Source organism: Propithecus coquereli, unplaced genomic scaffold (genome assembly GCF_000956105.1).
Source record: "Propithecus coquereli isolate 6110/MARCELLA unplaced genomic scaffold, Pcoq_1.0 Scaffold301, whole genome shotgun sequence".
NCBI classification, from domain to species: Eukaryota; Metazoa; Chordata; class Mammalia; order Primates; family Indriidae; genus Propithecus; species Propithecus coquereli.
Window position 1 is genome coordinate 2,587,801 of NW_012148631.1, and position 20,082 is coordinate 2,607,882.

The 20,082-nt window shown below is 35.3% G+C and overlaps 1 protein-coding gene across 1 annotated transcript in view; it reads left to right on the forward strand.

Moving 5' to 3' along the window:
• The window catches only part of RANBP17 (RAN binding protein 17), a 404,920-nt gene that overhangs the window by 361,607 nt on the left and 23,231 nt on the right, over window positions 1-20,082 (forward strand). Inside the window, exons 22-23 of the mRNA XM_012649689.1 lie at window positions 1,480-1,618; window positions 13,030-13,196. Coding sequence (XP_012505143.1) covers window positions 1,480-1,618; window positions 13,030-13,196 — 306 coding nt within the window. The remainder of the gene's footprint in view (window positions 1-1,479; window positions 1,619-13,029; window positions 13,197-20,082) is intronic.

Genomic DNA, 20,082 nt, shown 5'->3' on the forward strand with positions numbered 1-20,082 from the left:
TCCAGGCTTTAATTTCCTCACTTTTAAAATGACTGGATTAAACTAAGTGATCTCTAGGTCCCTTTTCTGCTCTACCATCTAGTTTCTATGATTTATGTCGGTAATCTTCAGACTTTGATGCCCATCAGAAACACCTGAGTTGCTTGTTGGAAATTCAAATTTCCAGGCTCCTCCACTGACCTGTGTCATTATCAGACTTTTTTTTAAACATCTCTGCCTGATTACACACAAGCCAATATGTGCCCAACATGGTTGCAGTAATTAATTGGGTAACATACCCAGATTCATGGTCAGGCTTAGTTCAGCCTTTCCCACCTGCTCCCACCCAAGATTACAAGTAAGATTAACAAGTAAGCCTTTGTTAGTCAGCCTGTGTGAGAAATGCTCCTTGACCTTCTAATGGACTAGTGCACCCTCTTCTACCTTTCTAAACTAATCTTAATTGGGCCATATCTCAAGCCAAAGTTGTGAAGCCTCTTCGTAGTAGAATAGAATGCTCGTTGAAGGCTATGCCTGTTTGATAGAAAGTATAAATAGAAAATTGGGTGAAATCAGCCACATGTTACAATCACCTCATTGAGGAGACTCCTCACTACAGTTAAAGTCTACCTAAAAAACTGGTATGGTTTTAGGAATTGTTCCCTCACCTTTTGCGTAATAGTCAAGCAAACCTCCAGTTCAATAATTCTCAAACTTGAGGGTGCATAGGACTCTGTTAGCATGTATATTAAAAGTGTGTATTTCAGAGCTTCACTCTAGAGCTTTTCACTGAGTGAATCTGAAGTGGGTATCAGGAAACTGTATTTTTAGCAAGCACCCCAAGTGATTCTTATGGAGGTGGTCATAACCTCACTTTTATCAATACTCCTCTGGTTTATCTTATGAGTGTTGTCCTTCTTGATATTGATTGGATTGAATTTGAGATTTTCTAGGTATCTTTCTCATGCACTTATCTTTTGCCTATAGTATATGCTAAGCCCTTTACCAAATTATGATTTAGTTAGCTAGGTTGGCATTGTATAAATACAATGGCATGGTATGAATACTATGATGTCAAATCCTATTATAATAGCAAATTTCTTTGTGTTTAAAAAACAAACCAAAAAAAAGGTTGCCTAGCCACCATTAAGCACTGTTCAGTATTACGATATTCCAGTCCAGAAAAATAATTCACACAGTCTTCTAAATGTCATACTGCAGGGATTTTACTTGCATTTAAGTGCTAGCCATATAAAGTAAAATTGAAATAACGTACTATGCTATAGCTTCAAATTAGGGTTTCTAGAGATCAAGAGATTCCTATTAGAACCCCTTTAAATACTGGATTGGGACTCATTATGTCGTTTGTTCTATGTATTTATTGACCTTGTGTTTAAGTAAGTTTACAATTTCCAGTATTATAAATGGCAATTTCCACTGGCCTGTAACATGTCTTTTTCTTCCCTGTGGGTTGACATTTAGTGTATCTCTGTGTTGTAGCAATACCGGAAACTGAGCCAGTCTTATTATCCACTCCTGGAATGTCTCACCCAGGACCACATGAGTTTCATCACCAACTTAGAGCCTCCTGTACTCCTATATGTTCTCACATCTATCTCAGAGGGACTCACTACTCTTGGTAAGGATCATGAAGGACATTGTTTCCAGAGGAAAAACTTGATTTATGATCTCTTAATGTATGTCTCTTATTGAGACTGTCATCCTACAAAGGGGGAAAAGATATGAACCCAAACTGAAAGAGTATTTTTTAACTGCTACTTATAAGTGAAAAAGTATATCTTTCATATTTTGATATACAGTTATTTTTAATTGGCTTTATTGAGATATAATTTATATATAATAAAATTTACTGATGTTAAGTGACCAGTTCAATGAGTCCTGACAAATGTGTACATGTATACAATCATGAACCACCACAACCAATATACAGAATATTTTCATCACCACAAAAGACTCTCTTATTCCCTATTCTAGCCAAGGGAACCACTTTCTGCTTTTTCTCACTGTAGTTTGCCTTATCCAGAATTACATGTAAGTGAAATCATGTAATATGGAATTACTTGTCTGGCTTATTTCATTTAGCCATAATGACTTTGAGATTCATCCATGTTGTTTTAAGAATCATTTAGTTTATTCCTTTCTATGGCTGAGTATTATTCCATTGCATGGATTACTACAGTTTGTTTACTCATGCAGCAGCTGGTGGACACTTGGTTTTTTCCATTATTTGGCCGTTTTGAATATAGCCATTATGAACATTCATATACAAGTCTTTAGATTGATAAATCTTTTTTATTTCTCTTGGGTAAATACCTAGGAGTGGGATTTCTGGGTTATATTCTCAGTGTATTTTTAACATTATAAGAAACTGACAAACAGTTTTACAAAGTGACTATACCATTTTGCTCCCACCAACAATGTATGAGGGTTTCAGTTGCTCTGTATACTCACCAACACCTGCTATTATCAGTCCTTTTAACCTTAGTCATCCTAGTGGGTGTGAAGTAGAATCTCATTGTGGTTTTAATTTGCATTTCACTAATGAATAATGATTTGAGCATATTTTCATGCTTATTTGCCATTCATGTATCTTCTTGGTGAAGTGTTCAACTCTTTTACTCATTTTTTTTAAACTTTGAGTTTTTTATTTTGTCACTGAGTTATGAGTTGTTATATATTCTGGATATTAATCCTTTATCACATGTTTTACAAATATTTTTCCAGCCTGTGACTTGTATTTGTATTTTCCTAACAATATCTTCTGAAGAGCAAAAGTTTTTAATTTTGAGGAAGTTCAATTTACTGTTTTTTTATGGTTTATATTTTTTGAGTCCTTGTCTAAGAAATCCTTGCTTAATCCATGGCCATAACAATTTCTCCTATGTTTTCTAGTAGTTTTAGCCCTTATGTTTAGGTCTATGATTCATTTCAGTCTAATTTTGTATATGGTATGAGGAGAAAGCTGGGATTCTTTTTGTAACATGGATATTCAATTGTTACAGTACCTTTTGTTGAAGAATATCCTTTACTTATTGCGTACCTTGTGCCAATACTATACTGTCCAAATTTTATAATAAGTCTTAAAATCAGGTAGTATAGCCTAATTTTGTTGTTTTCTTTTAAAATTGTTTTGGCTGTTCTGGGTCCATTGTCTTTTTATATAAATCTTAGAATTAACTTGTCAGTTTCTCTTGTTAAAAAAAACTATGGGAATTTTTATTAGGATTGCATTGAATCTATAGCTCAATTTGGGGATAATTGACATATTAACAATATTTCAATTCCTGAAAATGGAATCTGTCTCCATTTATGTAGATATTACCATTTCTAAGCAGCATTTTTATAGTTTTGAATTTATGGATCTTATATATATTTGTTATATTTGTAAGTAAATATTTTGTTTCTTATGCTATTGTAAGTGGTATTAAACTTCAGTTTCCTATTTTTCTTTGCTACCATATAGAATTGCAATTGATTTTTTTTATATACTGACTTTGTATCCTGAAACCTTGCTAAACTCGTTTATTCTCGTAGCTTTTTGTAGTTTTCTGAAGATTTTCTATGTAGATATATCTCCAAATAAAGGCAGTTTTACTGCTTCCTTTTCCATCCAGATGGCTATTTTTCTTGCCTTATCACACTGGCTAGAACCTACCATAAAATGTTGAATCAAAGTGATAGTAACAAACATTTTTTCCTTATCTCCAATATTAGGGGGAAAGTATTCAGTCTCACACCATTCAGTATAATGTTATGTTTTTCATAGATGCTTTTTATCCTGTTGAGGAAATTTCTTTCTATTTATAGTTTTCTGAGAGTATTATCATGAATAGATGTTAAATTTTATCAAATGCTTTTTCTGCATCCACTGATACGATCATATATGGTTTTTCTTTTTTGCTCTATTAATGGATTATGTTAATGTTAATCATCACATTGAATAATATTCAAATATTAAACCAAACTTGCATTCCACACTTGGTTATTATGCATTGCCCTTATATATCACTGGATTTGGTTTGTCAAAATTTTGATACAGATTTTTGCTTCTGTGTTTATAACAGATATTGATATGTTCTTTAGTTCTTATATAATTCTCTTTTCTTGTAGCTTTGTCTTGTTTTAGTCTCAGTCTAGTGCCTGAGGATGTTTCATCCTTTCTTGTTTTCTCAAAAAACTTACGTGGAGTTGTTGTTAGTCTTCCTTAAATGTTTGATAGAATTCCCCAGTGAAACCATCCAGCCTAGAGTTTTCTTTGTGTGGAAGGTTTTTAACCACAAGTTATATTTTTTTATAGATGTAGCTATTCCAGTTATCTTGAGTGGTATTTGATAGTTTGTTCCATTAAAAGAATTTGTTCTTTTCATGTAAAGTTCATATAATATTATTGACATAAAATTGTTTACAATATCCCCTTTCTATCCAATTTTATTTCTGTAGGAACTGTAGTGATGTCCCTTCCATCATTCTTAGTATTGACAATTTATGTCTTCTCTCTTTTTGTCTTGATTATTCTGGCTATAGGTTTATTGATTTTATTGCAAAGAACCAGTTTTTTAGTTTTCAATGATTTTCTCTCTATTATTTTTGTTTTTTATTTCACATTATATTTTTATTCTCCAGAAGTTGTTCTTTATTATTTTTTCCTTCTTTGCTTTTTCTTTTCTAGTTCTTCTTTTTTCAAGATAGAAGCTTAGATCATTGATTTTAGGCCTTCTTTTCTAATATATACCTTTCATGCTTTAATTTAAGCACTCCTGTTGCTACACCTCACAAATTTTGATATATTTTGTTTTTATTTTATTCAGTTCAAAAATATTTTCTAATTGCCCTGCTGATTTCTTTAAGCAATGGATTGTTACCTAGAAGCACATTGCTTAATTTCCAAATATTTGGAGATATTTATGATATTTTTCTTTGATTGACTCCAGTTTTATTCCATTGTGTCATAGAATATACTCAATGATTTTTATACCTTAAATTTATTGAGACTTTTTTTTATGGTCCAATATATGGTGAATGCTCCTTGGGGACTTGAAATAAATGTGTATTTCATTGTTGAGAGGAGTGTTGTATAAGTGTCAGGTCTAGTTGATAATGTTCAGATCTTCTGTAATCTTACTGGTTGGTTGGTTGTTGTCTACATGTTCTATGAATTAGCAAAAGAGAAGTGCTGAAGTCTCTAGCTATAATAATAGATTTGTACTATGTCTCCTTTCAGTTCTATCAGTTTTTGTATCAAGTATCTTAAAGTTCTGTTATTTATATTTAGGATTATTATGTCCCTTGATGAATTAACCTCTTTGTCATGATGAAATGACCTCTTTATTTCTGGTAATATATTTCCTCTGAAATCTACTTTGTATAATATAATTAACTTCTCCAGCTTTCTTTTGGTTAGTGTTAGCCTCTTTTTGCAACCTTTCACTTTTAAAAAAGTTTCTTTGTATTTAAAGTTGGTTTCTTGTAGACAGCATGTATTTTCTTTTGCTACTATAACAAATTACCACAAACTTGAGTCCTTAAAACAACACAATTTATTATACTTTTTTGTTTTTGTTTTGTTTTTTAGAGACAGGTCTCACTCTGTTGCCCAGGAGGGCAGTTGTGGGATCATAGCTCCCTGAAGCCTGAAACTCCTGGGCTCAAGTAATCCTCCTGCCTCAGCCTCCAGAGTAGCTAGGACTATAAGCGCACACCACCACACCCAGCTAATTTTTTAAATTTTTTGTAGAGACAGGGTCTCACTATGTTGCCCAGGCTGGTCTCAAACTCCTGGGCTTAGGCAATACTCCCACCTTAGCCTCCCAAAGTGCTGGGATTACAGGCTTGAGCCACCGCACCCAGCCTTGTCTTATGGTTTTGTAGGTCAAAAATCTGACATAGGTCTTACTGAGCCAAAACCAAGGTGTTAGCAGGACTGCATTCCTTTCTAAGGGGTCTAGAAACTAATTCATTTCCTTGCCTTTCTAGCTTCTAGAGACCACCTACGTTCCTTGGCTCTTGGTCTCCTTCTTCCATATTCAAAGCCAGCAATGTCACATCTTTTTGATAGTTCTTCCATAGCTACATCTCCCTCTGACTCTGACTTCTGCCTCTTTCTTCTACTTTTAAGGACTCTTGGGTTTACAATGGGCCTACCTAGATAATCCAGGATAATTTCCCTATTTTAAGGTCAACTAATTAGCAACCTTAATTCCTCTTTGCCATGTAACCTGACATATTCACAGGTTCTGGGAATTTGGATGTGGACATATTTTCCAAACACACAGCATATAGCTGGGTCGTACTTTTATATCAGATCTCAATATCTCTGCCTTCTAATTAGCGTTTCAACCATTTAATGTAACTACCAGTAAGTTTGGGTTTAAATCTACAATATTGCTATTTGTAGCCATGCCTCTTCATTTTTTAGTGGTGCTCTAGGGATTTACAATCTACATTTACTATCTTCAGATAATATTATCACAGTTGACTTTCCAATAATCACAATCTACCTCTCTTCCTCTGTTTCTACTCCTTCTGGAAGTCTAATTACACATGTATTATATACTTTTTGCTATTTTCCTAGAGCTCACTGATGCTCTGGGGTTTTTTCTCTTTTCCTCTCTGTTCTTCATTTTGTGTAGTTCCTATAGGTATATCTTCAAGTTCACTGGTTTTTTCTTCTATAATACCTAATCTGCTATTAATCCTGTATTTTTCATTTGAGACATTGTGTTTTTATCCTCTAGATGTTCCATTTTGGTCTTTTTTTATATCTTCCATTTTTCTCCTCATCAGGTTCATATTTTCCTTTAACCTTGAACATATGTATAAGATTTATAACAGCTATATTAAGGTTCTTGTCTACTAATGTCATTTCTATATCAGTTTCTATGGATTTATTTTTCTCCTTATGGGTCATATTTTCTGATTTTTACTATGCCTTGTTATTTTTGATTGTATGCCAGACATTGTGAATTTTACATTTTGAATTTTAGTTCAATGCTGGCTTTTGATGTATTTTTTAAAGATTATGAATTCTGTTCTGTCTTGCAGTTGAATAACTTTTGGATCAATTTGACTCATTTGAGATCAAATGGCAGCCTTTATTTTGAGTAATTGAGCCCTACTACTAAGATGTGAGCCCTATGAGGACATTGCAGTGCTCCATGTATTATGAGGTTTCTCCACAAACTATTCCCAGTTTCTACTCTTCAGGAATTATTTGACCTACTGCTTTTCAGTGATCGTTTCCCCAGCCTTGGGGAGTTTTTTCCTCATACTTTCAAGGTCATTGTTCAGATAAACACGAGAGAGGACTCCCTTGCAAATCTATAGAACTCTCTTCTTCTGTAGGTCCCACACTGTGATACCACAAGTTTTAGCTGCTTCAGCCTCTTCAAATTTCAATCTTTTATTCTCCACTGCAGTGAGACCACTTGGCTTTATTTGGATTTCCTCTTCCTGGCCTGCAAGCTGGAAACTGCTTTGGGCAGTAAACTGGAGCAATTATAGGTATCACATCATTGGTTTTCCTCTTTTCTGGTTTAATAGTGCTGTACTGCTTGTTGTGCAATAATTGAAAACCATTGTTTCATATATTTTGTCCTGTTTTCTAGTTGTTTATGATAGAAGGACAAATTCTGATAGCAGTTAATTCTTCATGGACATAGCATAAGTCTTGTCTTTTATTATTACAGTTTGACTTCACATTCTTTTATCTCACATCATAGTAGTACTTGAAAATTTTGAATTAGTTGCAGGCAGCTATGATATTTTCAACATGTCATTTTTGGTAAGCCCTGGGATCTACATGTTAACAGGCTCTCAATGGAGTCTTGATGAAGTTGCGTTATGTATGGAGTACTGAACTTGGATTTAAGTTCCAGTGCTGCCACTTAATACTTGAATGACCATGGACACACACCATGTGCCTGGTGCTGTCATAGGTGTTACATATATATACTTCATACATTTCATTCTCAGAACCATCTGCATACCACAAGTGGGTTAGGTGCTCTAAGAGAACTGTTTTTCCTTATTTCCTACTTAATTGTAAGCTTCCGAAAGACAGCAACAACGTCTTAATCACTACTTTATTCCCAGTTCCTAGCATTCTAGTAAGTGCTCAGTAAATATTTATTGAATGAATTAATTAGATAATATTTTCATTATATAGATGAGTAGCTGTGGCTTAGAGAAGTGAAACAGTTCACGCAAAATCATACAACTAATAAGTGTTTGATCTAGGGAGTCTGTTAAACTCTAAAACCCATGCTGCTTCACCACACCACCGTGCTAGATCTACCTGATAAGGATCACAGCTTTAACAACTAGATGCTTGGTAGAGATGGTTTTCCTTGTACATATTGGCGATTTTATCTTCAGCCTCATGTTTTATTGCAAATTGGCATTGTAATCATTGGATAACTCTGGCAGGTGAATTGTGCCCTGTGTCTTCAACAAAGAGAACTATTTAGAACATTGAAAGTAACCATTTGGATTTTTCCTTTCCCAAAAATGATATATTTTTGCAAAGAGGCATTTATTGATATTATTTGGGTTATAGGCACATTTTGGTTCTACTGTAGCCTCAATGGAAAAAAATGGGAATGAGGTACAGAAAAGTTTAATTAGTGATAGAGTAATGACTAATATTCTGAACATTGTATTTTAAATTTTTAGTTAATTATCATTCCTTATCATTTTTAGGTTCATGCTCTTTTTAATCACCCATCCATTCTCCATGCCCCACCCCTACCCAACTTCCATATTCTTACAGAGACAAAGCACAGGGCTTACAAAAAGTTGCTCTTAATAATGGCTCCCAATGCATTCATTCAATAATTATCAGTTGTGCACATACTGTATCCCAGATAACTATTCTAGACCTTGACGGTACCAAAGAGAACAAAACAGATAGGATCCCTGCTCACATGAAGGCTTGCATTCTAGTGGGGAGAGATAACAATAAGTGAACAAACACACAAACACACACACACAAGAAAATATCAAGTCATGACAAGTGCTAAACAAAGAATTAAAATGGAGTGATGGATGGAAAGTGTGGCTGTTTTAGAACCGATGAAGGAAGGCCTCTAAAATTAGCCATGGCAGAGATGATGATGGTACATTCTAAACCTAAAAGACTAAACAAGGAGAGGTGAGAGCAAGCAAAAAGTTGGATCAGCTAGGAACTGCTGCATCTTTTCTCATGAAGTTCATTATTAGTAAAAAAAGAATAGAAGAGAATATGTTACTGTTTTGAACACATTCTTGAATTGGATGGCATATATGGGATGAATATAATATGGAGTGAAACATTTAAAAAATATTTAGAACTTAGAGACCTTGTACATTAGTTTCTCCCACCAAAAAAATAAAAGTACTAAAGAGAGAAGAGAGCTATGGATTAGCTAAACAGGCAGACAATGTTGGTGTTCAAGGGATTGAAATAGCCAGAAAAAGAAATGGGAAGTGAAAAAGGGAAAACCTAGTATATGTCAGGCACTGTGTTACAATCTTTACACACTTAATCTTATTCACGTCTCACAACACCTTACAAAGTAGGTAGTATTAAGCACATTTTACAGAAGTACAGTTGAAGCTCAGTGAACATCTAGAAAATAATAGATTCAAACCTAGACTCACCTATTTACAAAACCACTGCTCCACCCAAATCGGCCTTTTGTCTCTGAAATTGCCTTTCAGACCATACTTTTCCAAGACCTTCATCCTCTCTTCTGTTGCAGTGTTTTGTAGTTTTGAGCCGAAGCCAAATTTCAGCTAAGTCCCATTATCATTCTTCCTGACTCTCAGTTAAGCAGTTCTTTCCTATACAGTTAACTTTTCAGCACAGCTTTCGATGATGGGTCTTAGTGAGCAGGAGGGCTATTAATGATGCATGTGCTTCCTGTGTAGACCGTTGCAGGAGAAAAGGAACATTTGGTTGTTTTCAATGCCAAACAACAAGTTGCTAGGGAGGACAAAATGCCTATTAGGCTTATTTATTTCTAAAATTATCTAAATTATGGATGTAATCCTTTTTAAAAGATTCAAAACATCAAAAACCAGGACAAAATATGAAAATTCGTGACTTATGCACATCCTTTATGTCAGATAGTTTCTTTATTTGAATCTCACATAATAGCTTGAGCTGCAAAGAAAACCAATAATAATACATAGTGCTCAGCACCTTCATTTTGTTTTTGACCAAATGCTCCTGAATCCTTATGATTCCACACTTTTAAATCTATCCTAAAATAACATTTATCTTTTTCAAAGTCCCCAACCATAAATTAGCCATAATGGAAGCTCTTCTTGCTTTTATTGCAAAGATATGTGCTCCAACCTTTGTGTCTAAAGTGTTTACCTGGCTTTTTCACAGCTGACTCAGTGGATTGGAACCTTTTAATGCAACCTACATGGCATGTGGTCACCAAATCTATGCAAAGTCTTTGTAATTTTCATATGATTGATAACATATTGCTCTTCACTGGTGAGGGGAACCATATCTATTCTGTTTCCTGCTTGCCTTTGTAGATGTTAAGTTACTTAATCCATTTACTTTCATGATTGGGACTTCAAATGTAGAAATGTGAAAGAAAAGCAACCAGGCTCAACAAACCTGTGTCTGACTCTTAGGCCTAGATATTTTCTACTATACTGTGTTACCTCCCAGGATTATAAAACCAAAGCTCCCTTTTGTACAAAGTAACCCAGTTAGTGGGGAGAGATAAATATGAAATTAACTAACCAATCAAATGCCATAGCTTTAGGAGAAAAAAGGCTTTTTATTTTTGCTTATATTATCTTTAATTGACTCATAATAATTGTACATATTTATGGGGTACACTGTGATATTTTGATACAGGTATACAATGTGTAATGATAAGTCAGGGTAATTAGCATATCCATCACCTCAAACATATTTCATTTTTTCGTGTTGGGTACCTTCAAAATCCACTCTTCTAGCTATTTGAAAATATGCAATAAATTGTTAATTATAGTCACCCTATAGTGCTATAGAACACTAGAACTTATTTTTCCTATCTAGCTATCCTCTTTTATTCATTAACCAACTTTTGGAAAAGTTCCTTTCTTGAAAGCCTTATAGCCAGCCTCACAGTTTTCCAAAACTGTTATCCGTGCTTGTCTTTTAGACCTTCATTTGACCCTTCGTCCCTCGTGATCATATATCAACTACCATTATCCTCTATGTTAAATGCATACAGCTCTCTGTTTCAGAACTTACCCCAAACCTCCCTCTATTTTCTATGACATTTTTCTCTAAAAGGATGTATGTGGGAGGTTTTAAACTATAGTGTTATATCACTGCTAGGTATTGTTACTAAATACAACTCGAGACTTTCTCTAAAAAACTTACTGAGGTTAGCTTTAGCTACCCATTCTTCAGTTAATTCAGCTAATGCTTCATCTCTAATCTATGTCAGGCATACATATATTTCAGAACTTCAGAGATGAATAATATAAATGAAAAACTATTCCCTTAGGAAGTTTATAATCTGCTTCTCAGCCCTACTCGCTTAGACTACTTTTTCTCTTCTTAGTCTACCGTATACACCACTTTCAAGTGTTTCTCTTATTCTCTTACTAATCTTAAGCTCCCAGGGATCATATCCAAATGTTAGCCAGAAAATACAAATAATACTATATAAAGTACTTGTTAGAAGTAAATGAGATGGTAATTTTAGTGTGTAAAGGAGATTCTCAGTAAATGGTTACTCTGTCATGTCACTTACTTGCTCAAAAAGCCTTCAGTGACACCTCTGTTGCCTTTCAAATTAAATGTAAATGTCTCAGCCCCACTATTAGATGCCCTCAGGTAAGAACCCCCCTGCCAAACTACTGTCAGTCTGCTCTTATGACTCTGCTACACATTCTCTCAGTCAAACCCAGAGTCCTACTCCCTGAATACACCCTCCTCTTTTTACCGTGAGGACAAACCAGTAATTATTGCCATTTTTTGAGTGTCCATCGTGTTTTAAGAAGGTATGTCTGCTATTTACATATATTGTTGCTAAATATCTAATTTTAATGTAGTGGTTAAGAATACAGATCCAGAGTTCAGCTCCTTGTTTATTTTCATACCTTGGCTGCACAATCTTCTAGCTGTGTGACATTGGACAAGTCACTTAATCTCTCTAAGCCTCAGTGTCCTCACCTGTAAATGGAGATAATAATAGTAAGTATTATAGTGCTGCTGTGAAGATTAAAAATAATAATCCATGTAAAGCACCTAACACAGTAACTAACACATAGTAAGCTCTCAATAAATACCAACTATTTTTATTACCGTTCAACAACTTGTTATTTTCTTCTCATTCACCTCTGCCAAAGTATTTTACAAATGGTGAGAAAAGCGAAGTAGCACTTTCAAAGTAATAACACAACAAGTAATTGGAAAAGATGGGACTTGAAACCAGAGCTGTCTGGCTCCAAAATCCTTTCCCACCACACTGTTGCCTTATGCTAATCTCTCTACCTGAAAAATATCCTTCCGTATGTCTAACTGGAGTAATCTTTCCCAGCCCATCTCCGGTGTTGCCTCCTTCACCAAGCTGTCCTTGATCAGCATCTAAATGTGAGCTCTCCCTCAAAATCCTCAGTGTGTCCCTCATTCTTACATAGAGTTTTGCTATAGGTCCTTGTCTACTAAGCCATGAGCTCTTTGACACCTGGGTTGGGGCTAGACCCCTGTTGCCCCTGAAGCAGAGTACTTTGCATTGAGTAGATACTTAATATTAACAGTCACTTTAACTGAACAGAAGTTGTTGAGGTCACAAATGGAAAATTCTGTCCAATTCAATCCAGGAATCATTTACTTACTGAAGTGTCTCTAGACCTAGCCCTGTAATAGACACTGGGTTTAAAGAGATAAGAAAATTCCCTGCCCTCAAGGAATTTAAAGTTTGGTAAACGTGCTTTGAATCACAAAGTAATTCTTTTTTAGTGGAGACATTATAATCAAATGAAGCAAATACTTCAGTAATGCAAATATATTCTTATTTATTGTTTATACAGATACAGTTGTCTCCTCCAGCTGCTGTACCAGTTTAGACTACATCGTCACCTACCTCTTCAAGCACATAGCAAAAGAGGGCAAGAAGCCACTTCGATGCGGAGAGGCTACCCAGGCTGGTCAGAGACTATTACATTTTATGCAGCAAAACCCAGATGTCCTGCAGCAGGTAACTGGTAGTTGTTCACCTACCTTAAAAAACAAAGTTTCCAATAAGCCAACCTGTCCCTGATTATCTCTTAGAGCAATTAGTCTTGCCAAGACTTTTTACCAGTTATCATCTAGGAGTATTTTCCCTAAAAGCGGGATAGAACACTGGTCTCAGGATTACTCACCCTCAAGAAACCCCTTTGCCATTCATCTTACCTCAGTGAAGCTAGAATTAAAAAAGAGAATAGTTTTTCCAGACACCTGAGAAAAATAGAATGAAACTGGAACTAGAAACAGACAACCTCTGATTTCTTTCCTGGAGCCTCTGATAATGTCATCTTAAGTTTGACTTGTGAATACTCTGGTACATTAGGAAATTACCATTTGCGGGGCTCCTACTCTGTGCCTGACAACTTGCTAGGAACTTGCCATTCATTATATTATAATTGGTATTTTTCCCATTTTAAGAAGAGAAACTCCAGTTCAGATAGATGAGGTATATTTCCAAGAACACTTAGTAAGTAATAAAGCCACAATTTCTTTATTTTAAAATGTGTTTTCTAACTGGCTAATAAGTGTTAGGTTGAAGTTTAGTATTGTTTTAAAAAACTCACTTGTACAAATCACAGTTAATAGCATACATGAACAATGAATATACATGCCAGAAATATTTCAAAAAGAACAATACCATTTTTTAATGGCTGTACCAACACTCTGATATTTCTTAATTCCGCTGAATTTGGAAAATATCTTCATACTATTTTCAGTTGTTTTCTTTTGCCAAATTATATCTGTAATAGTCTGTAATTAACAAATGTAAACACTTCAATGGTGTCTTGCTGCATGATCATTAGTGAGCAAGTAAGTCACAATAATCAGAAAATGCCACAGTGTAAATGAGTGATGAAAATAGAATGAGATGGCATGAAAGAGATTTCTTTCCTGGCTGTCCTTTTTTGCTAATATTTAAATGAAATTATGTAAACCTTATTTGTGATGAAGTTTCAGTTAACTAGTTATTTTGTGGGGTGGGGGCAGATAAATGTAATTCATATTTTATATAACTAGGCAAAAGGCTGTAGGCCTATAACTATTTGGTATGACCCTGGAACTGTTACATGTTGGGAATATAGTAAAGGGAAGATGAAGGTACTTCGCATGTTGTGAGGATTTATTACATGCAAGGTGCAAGAACCATTAAGAGTTATAAGACATAATTTCTCTCCTTAAAAAATGTCCTTACATTCACAATGTTGTGCACAAAAAGAGAAAAAAAAAATAAATGTTATGTGGGACAAAGAGACAAGTACCTAACCAGTTATTTGGTGATTTGATTAATATAGTGATGACAAGAGAGTGACATATGAGGGGAGTACTGTCAGAGAAGTCTTCTCATTTAGACCCAACAACAACCCTAAAATGTGGGTATCATCATCCTCATTTTACAGATGAATAAGTTGAGGTGCAGAGAGATCAACTGGAAAGTGATGGAGTTGGAATTTGAACCAAGGTCTGTTTAGCTCAAAAACCCAAGTCCTTACTACCACACTGCTGATACTCAAGGTGGGGATAATATCTCAGATTCACCTTGAATGCCTTTTCAAAATGTATATTTTATCAAGATATGAGTGCACCTCACCCACACACACCCACCCAAATGCAGTAGCCACTGGTAATGTTGGGAGTATGTCTTAGCCCTCATATGTTTTGCAGGGAGAAGGTTGAGAACAACTTACTTACACCATGTAGCCACTGAAGAAAATAAATATTCATGGACTGGCCAGGAGTCAGACCCAGCCCCAACCCCACCGACAAGTCCACCACCAAATCACTCCAGCCATAATCACAGTATTGTCCCATAAACTTTGGCAGAAACTTTTAGGTTGGTAGAAAATTTTAGCAAAAATCAATAGGCTGTGATCCTAGACAAAATACCATCAGACTGCAGAGCAAGTCATGTGAATGTGCAGGAGACAATCAAGTTTGTCTTTACTCAGAATTACCATCCATTTATTGGTTTAAGTAATTTCTATGTGTTAATGATACTTGGTAATCCTTCACGTTATAGCATATGACTAAGAAGTGATATATCTTTATTAACAGTGGAATACATTCTATTTATTTGGAATGTAGGCTTTCAGATAGCATCTTAAATATTAATGACTGGTCTCTGGTAGTCAGCATAAATATGATTTGCATTAGCACTAGGTTATATCATCTTGAGTGCCTCTGATGTCAGCTATTGGGTATAGTAATATCTGACATCATCTCCTTAGGTCACTGACAACTTTGACCTCTATTCTTATGCACAGTTTCTGTCGTCTCAAAAGCTCTTTTGAATTGATTTGAAATTTTGACTCTTCCCTTTATGAGGCAGTAAAATTGATAATTATTCAGATGGGAACAGAGCGCTGAGTGAAAAATCAATTCCACCCGCTCTCTGCTGCGTATAAAATTACTTGTGAGTCGGCTGGACTGAACGGATGGCCAGAGTAAAAGCAGCAGGCAGGAGTAGTGGGAAGAATTAGCTGGACAGAGCTAATAGCCTGAAGGGATGGACTTGGAAAAGAGGGAGTGGGCCAGTTGGGGGTTATTATGAGCAGGGATGGTCCCATTGATCATCTGTTTACATCAGCTTTCCAAGACCTTATAAATCAGCCCTGAAGAGCAGCAGAACCCAAGATTCAGCCTATTACCAGTGGGACCTTGTATTAGATTATCTTCATTTTCACACTCAGATGAAAAGTGAGCCATTGATTATTCATTGGTTGCCCATTAAATGCTGTTTTTTATAGATGATTTGCCTATCACAGAAGGTAATGAACAAGGTTGCTGCTTTATAACTTGAGGTTTCAGTTTTCAAGGCATCTGTGTCGGTTAAGTAATGCCTAACCCTATTAAAAGCAATGGGTTACAAATTGCTTAACAGTGCTGAAAAACTAGACCCTAATGACTAATTGTGCTTGGAGTTTAGAGAGGGTTTGTCAGCTCTTTAAACTAAACGGATGCAGTGATACTGCAATTATTTACTAGTTTGCACTGTTTTTCCTCCCAACCTGGACCTATTTTGCTGGATACATAATTGCATGAAGAATGTCAATTCCAGATTGCAAAAGTTATCTCCTCAAGCTTCCATAATAAAGGAAGCAGGAACCTACATAAAGGATTTTCCAGCATCTTTACGGGCCTTTCCATTTGTATACAGTAGCCTAGGAAAGATATTTTAGTGCTTCTCACCTGGAAATGTGTTTATTATGACCTGCTGTATGGCTTTAGATCCTCAGTGTTTTAAAAAATGTTCTCAAAATAAGCCATCTTTCATACGTTGCAAACAAATTTAACTTTGCATGCATTAAAATTTAGTCCATATGAAGATCCATTGTAATTAAGAGAATCTATTTCAAGTAAAAATTATTGCCTCACCAGCATTGCTTTTACTTAACAATTGAGAAAAACCAAGTTTAGATAAATTAAGGTGGAAAAATTCCCCAAGTATTTTTATGCCATTAGAAGGATAAATTAAAAGTTTAAGAGGAGACCAAAGTAACGGTGATTAGATTACTGATTACTACTGATTAGTAGCAGACACTGATCTGCTACAGTAATTTGGAAGATAACATTTCTATGTGAAATTTGTTTCAGTTTCATCACTGGTCATGTTAAGTATTTGCATTCATTTAGTTGTATCACAGAGTGAATGATATCCCCAAATTAGGTAAATGAAGGAGCGTGTTTTATAGAATTAGAGGGGCATTTAAGATTATGAACAATTCTTTTTGAGATTATAAGAATAGGACACTGATACTGAATGCTTCTTTAAATCAGAAATTGAGTTAAAACTAATTACTCTAGAAAGAGTAGCACCTTCTACAGAAGTATAAGAAGTATGTGATTGTTAATATGGCTGATTAGATTATGCAATTAATTTATTAAGGTATTTTTAGCAATTATAGTCTTTAAAATCTAAATTTATTGCATGGAGAAATTAGAGCAGTTAGATTTGAATTTATCTTACCTTCATCTATTTATCTATTTGGCTCAAGTCAGCTGTACTAAAATCCCAAAGAAGTTCTAATTACGATTTTCTCTTTTTTATTTTGTTTATTTATTTATTTGCTAACCTGGCATTTAACTACAAGTTGTGAAGAGCTGTCAGGAGCTATAAAAATCATACTTCAGTAGGGATGTAAGCTGAAAGAACATTCACCCTTTTCCTCAATCTGTCAGTCAATCAATGAAAATTGCTTTTGTATAGTGCTCTTCATGACATGCATCCCAAAGTGAATTACAGCAAAAGGGAAATCATCTGCTCTTTTTTCATTTCTGTGTTTAGACTGAAACGATATTGCTCAACATTTTGACATACTGTGCAAGACATCTTTCATACTTAAGATTACATTCCATAATACTAAGTAGGAGAAAGTGCAGTCGAATATTTAACTGATGTTGAGACTTTGGCCTACAGAGCCTTAGCAAGACTGTCACAGTAGAAAACACTTAAGCAGATGAAATATAGTCACATCTCTTATCCTCTTGAAAAAAATAATTAGCCAGACTTTCTAATGTTAAGAAAAACATTTCTAGTGATCCTTAAATAGAAAATAGGCTCTCCGTATAACCCATTGGCTCATCTGGTTGATTTGCAATTTTATTCTCAAAAATATGGCAGTAGATATGAAAAACAAGCTAGAAGAACATTCGTAACTGGATCAAGGATAACATGGATTTAAAGGTTTAAAGGAAGCCAGAGATATGTCATTAGACACTGAAATTAGAAAATAGGACCTCAGATTTTATGACAGAATTGTTTTTTGCGCATACTGCTGCAGTCTTGGTCTTAACAGCAATACATGCATATACCATGTACTTATTTCTAGGAAAAAAATAATACTGGCAAAAATATAAGTGTTTACTGTGTGCAGGCACTAGCTCTTTATATATGCATTACCTGATTTATCATCACGGTATCTCTGTGAAGGTATAGTATTATCACTGCCATTTTTCAGATACAGAAACTAAGGCACAAAAAGACCAAATAACATTCCCAAGGTCGTGAAGTCAGTAAGTGGAAGAACTAAAATTTTAGCCTAGATCTTTTTAACTCTAGAATGCTTAACCACAAAGCTATCTGTTCTTTATTGTTTGGTGGCTTCTAATCTAAAGTCTGTATGTTTTGAGCACTTGCAATGAGGCAAGTTGAGCTTCCAGTAAGTCCCACTGGGGCCATCGTCAAGGTAGAATGATTTAGAGCAGTCATCCTATACCCCAATTTTATACTGCAGTCGGTACAAAACAGATGGGCAGTGACCCAAAGAGGCAGCGGGCAAGGAAGAGGAAGATTGCTTTGCCAGCTGGTGCAGAAAGAGCCCTGTGGCTCCCACCATCACCAAGGCAGTGCTAACCGAGCTTCCACTCTCTTATTCTACACCTGTACCCATCCATTCATGAATTTTATAGCCAGACATTGAGGGCATAAAATTTGGTAAGACATGTATCCTTGAGGTCAGAGTCTAATAGTGTAACTGTTTTGCGATGATCTTTTGTGACATTTCTTTAATGCCTTTGAGGTAGCTCGTAAGGTTTACTAACCTGATTTCTCTAGGATAGACAATATGGCAGCTGTGAAATGAAGGTAGGGAAGCAACATGTGCTTTGCATCTGTCCACCATACCCAGCACATCTGTATACATCGTCCTGACTCTAACCACTGATTCATCAATGTAGAATGCCATTTTTCACCTCTCTCTGGTTAAAACCGCTTCACTTTTCTAAAGGAAATTTCTGCTAGTGAGTACCATTACCTCTATTAATAGTCATTCTTAAGGTGTGAATCTGACACCTGGGTTCATTTGAGCCTCCCTCTCTCTTTCCTATCCATTATACCTACATCAGATATCACAAACTAAGATGCCTATGGGGCCAAACAGCAAACTCGAATGTGGTAGATGGGAAAGAAACCGAAAGTTGAGTACACATCTCTGTCTAAAGAGGGCAACCTCAACACGATGTGTATGTGTGTATAAGGGTTGGCAGATATATTGAAATTTCTCCCCTGAAAAGAAGCCAGAAATTCAGATTTTTAAATTTTGGCCACAGTTTGAAAATTAAAAATAAAACAAAAACATGAAAACACTTGGCAGGCCAACACTGTATACCTGGCTGCCAGTTTTCCATCTCTATATTATACAATCTTAAAGAATTTCAGAATTAAGATCTCCGATGCATGATCCCTTATATTTCCCACAGCCATCCCATGTAACAATGCTACAGTGTTATTTTTATTGCCATCTAAATTTTTGATAATTTTTGAAGCATACTTTTTTGGTTTGTTTAAAAAGGAAGCAGTTAATTTGGTTTTACTTACTTTATTTTGCTTTTGCTTTTCCTTTTCCTTTTACTATACTTAAGTCTTTACTGATACTTAAAGGGGGCATCTTATCACTTTTAGGTAGTGTTTTTGTATAATGAAGGGATGCAATAAACAGGTAATGAAACTCAGTTGACACTTTCAAACTTTATTTTCAAAATAGCCAGGTTTGTTTGAGGCAAGAATAAAGTTCAGTTTGGTCAAGTATATGTTTGTACACAATCTAATCACTAAGGATCAAATCAGAATATTTAAGAGAACGATGACTGGACAAAAATATGTAGGTAACAAACAGGCAGTAAAAGTTCAAAAGGGAGACACTCTCTTAAGAATGAAAAATTGGCCAGGCACAGTAGCTTATGTCTGTAGTCCTGGCACTTTGGGAGGCCAAGCTGGGAGGATTCCTTGAACCCAGGAGTTTGAGACCAGTCTGAGCAACATAGTGTGACCCCATCTCTACAAAAAATCTAAAAATTAGCCAAGCATGGTGGCATACTCTTATAGTCCTAACTACTCAGGAGGCTGAGGCAGGAAAATC